Source organism: Wasmannia auropunctata, unplaced genomic scaffold, assembly GCF_000956235.1.
Source record: "Wasmannia auropunctata unplaced genomic scaffold, wasmannia.A_1.0 LD311547.1, whole genome shotgun sequence".
In the NCBI taxonomy this organism is placed as follows: domain Eukaryota; kingdom Metazoa; phylum Arthropoda; class Insecta; order Hymenoptera; family Formicidae; genus Wasmannia; species Wasmannia auropunctata.
The window spans coordinates 1-1,860 of NW_012051343.1; the positions used below are offsets into that span (position 1 = coordinate 1).

The 1,860-nt window shown below is 41.0% G+C and overlaps 1 protein-coding gene across 1 annotated transcript; it reads right to left on the reverse strand.

Annotated features, from left to right (window-relative positions):
- Nucleotides 1–649: 649 nt before the first annotated feature.
- Nucleotides 650–1,376, reverse strand: LOC105460998 (the record flags this gene model as incomplete). Its single annotated transcript, XM_011707497.1, has 1 exon — nucleotides 650–1,376. A coding segment is annotated over exon 1 (727 nt), but the record flags the coding sequence as incomplete, so codon positions are not given.
- Between the last annotated feature and the right edge of the window lie 484 nt (nucleotides 1,377–1,860).

The following is a 1,860-nucleotide window of genomic DNA, read 5'->3' on the forward strand; positions in this document are numbered from 1 at the left end:
TTAATACATATTTTCAAAATTACTACAGCAAACATCATTCTATCATGTTCTATCGTGACTCGACATTTTTTTCTATTTATTACATTAGTGTCCTATCGTTCTGAATTAAATATTTCTTTCGATTTCAATGTAGAAACTTTCTAATAAATAAATTGTATGTAAATCTATCACGTCAAATTTTGTGTTTATATTATCGTATTCTATCTGTATGTTGAATGTTTACCTATCGTTTTCTATCCAAAATTCCTTATTTTAATAATCACTTACTAAACAAAAAATATAATTTAAAATAAATTGTCAAACTTGTGATTGATTAATGAATGTAAAAAAGTTTATTTGGCCAAGGAACGAGCAGAATAAAAATGACGTATAATCACGAAATAATTAATATTAATAAATAAATAATAATTTAATGTCAAAAGAAACACAATAATAAAACGTTTCAATCTATACAGAGTCTTCTTCAATTAATATATATATAAATATACGTATTTACATAAAGTTCAAATTTAATAAATAAATAAATAAGTAAATAGTTTATATAAAATGGATATAACAAAAACATATTTATGTTAGAAAATAATTAAACCTGGAGTCCACACTAGGGTTAAATTACATTTCTCCCCTAGGCTATTCAGTGCCTGCTTACAGTCCCAAACTACTGCCGATTCAGTAGTGGTCTTCGTAAAGGCCTCCATAGCTGCTCTGCTGTCCGAGCATATGTATATAGTGTGCCGACTCCTTCTTGTTTCCGTTAGGATTTCCGCACACCTATGGTTGGCCAGCACCTTGGCTTGAAAGACCGTGGCCAGTCCGCCCACAGGTATGCTCTCTCTATAGTCTATTGTGGGTCCAAACACCCCCGCCCCGAAGCGGCCGCCTGCCCTCGATCCATCCGTGTACCATAGGTCCACTTCCGGACCGGTGAGAAAGCCTGGCCGTCTCCAGTCCTTTCTAGTAGGTATTAAAACCTTGAAGGTATTAGTCAACTGATGTTTCCTAGGAATCCGGTCTTGTTTTAAAGTGAAAGGGTGCTTTTGAAGAAGTCCGAGGCCAGTATTCCTCCACTCCCCTTGACACATGAGTCTGTATGCTGTAAGTCTGGCCAGATAGATGATCTTCTGATCCAGGGGTGGTAGGCAGAGGGCTACTTCCAGCGCCTCTGTTGGAGTGGTCTTCATGGCCCCCACTGCAGCCCTTAGGTAATTACCTTGTAGGCTTTTGAGTAGGTTCCTAGCTTCCACTTTCTCTACCCTGGGCCACCATACCACTGCTGCATACGTTAACCTAGGTAATAATACTGTTTCGTAGATCCACAAGGCAACCCTGGGTCTAATGCCCCAGTTCTTGCCTAGGGCTCTTCTGCAAGCCCACATGGTGGTATAAAACTTTTTCCTCTTTTTCTCGAGGTGTAATTTCCAGCTCAGTTTGATATCTAGGACAGTGCCCAGATACTTCACCGATCCGGAATATGCTAAGCTCACACCCTATAGCTTTAGTAGATCTATGGGCTCTGGCTTGTATTTCCTGGTGAAGATCACTGCCGTGGTCTTTGATGGGTTGACCATCAGATCCTTGGCTCTGCACTAGTTTTGTATTATTCTCAAGGCTTTGTCCATCCGTTCCTTAAGGATTGAAAGAAAGCTGCCCCTAGCCACGATGGCTATGTCGTCTGCATAGCCATAGACCAGGAACCCTGGTTCCTTCAATATGGTCAGGAGTTCGTTCACCACCAGGCACCACAGCAGAGGGGAAATGACTCCCCCCTGCGGGCAGCCCTCGGCTGGTCGTCCTTTTACTGTTGTGTCACCAAAGCTGACGGTCAAGTTTCTGCCCTTCAGCATGTTTTGTGTCCAGTCC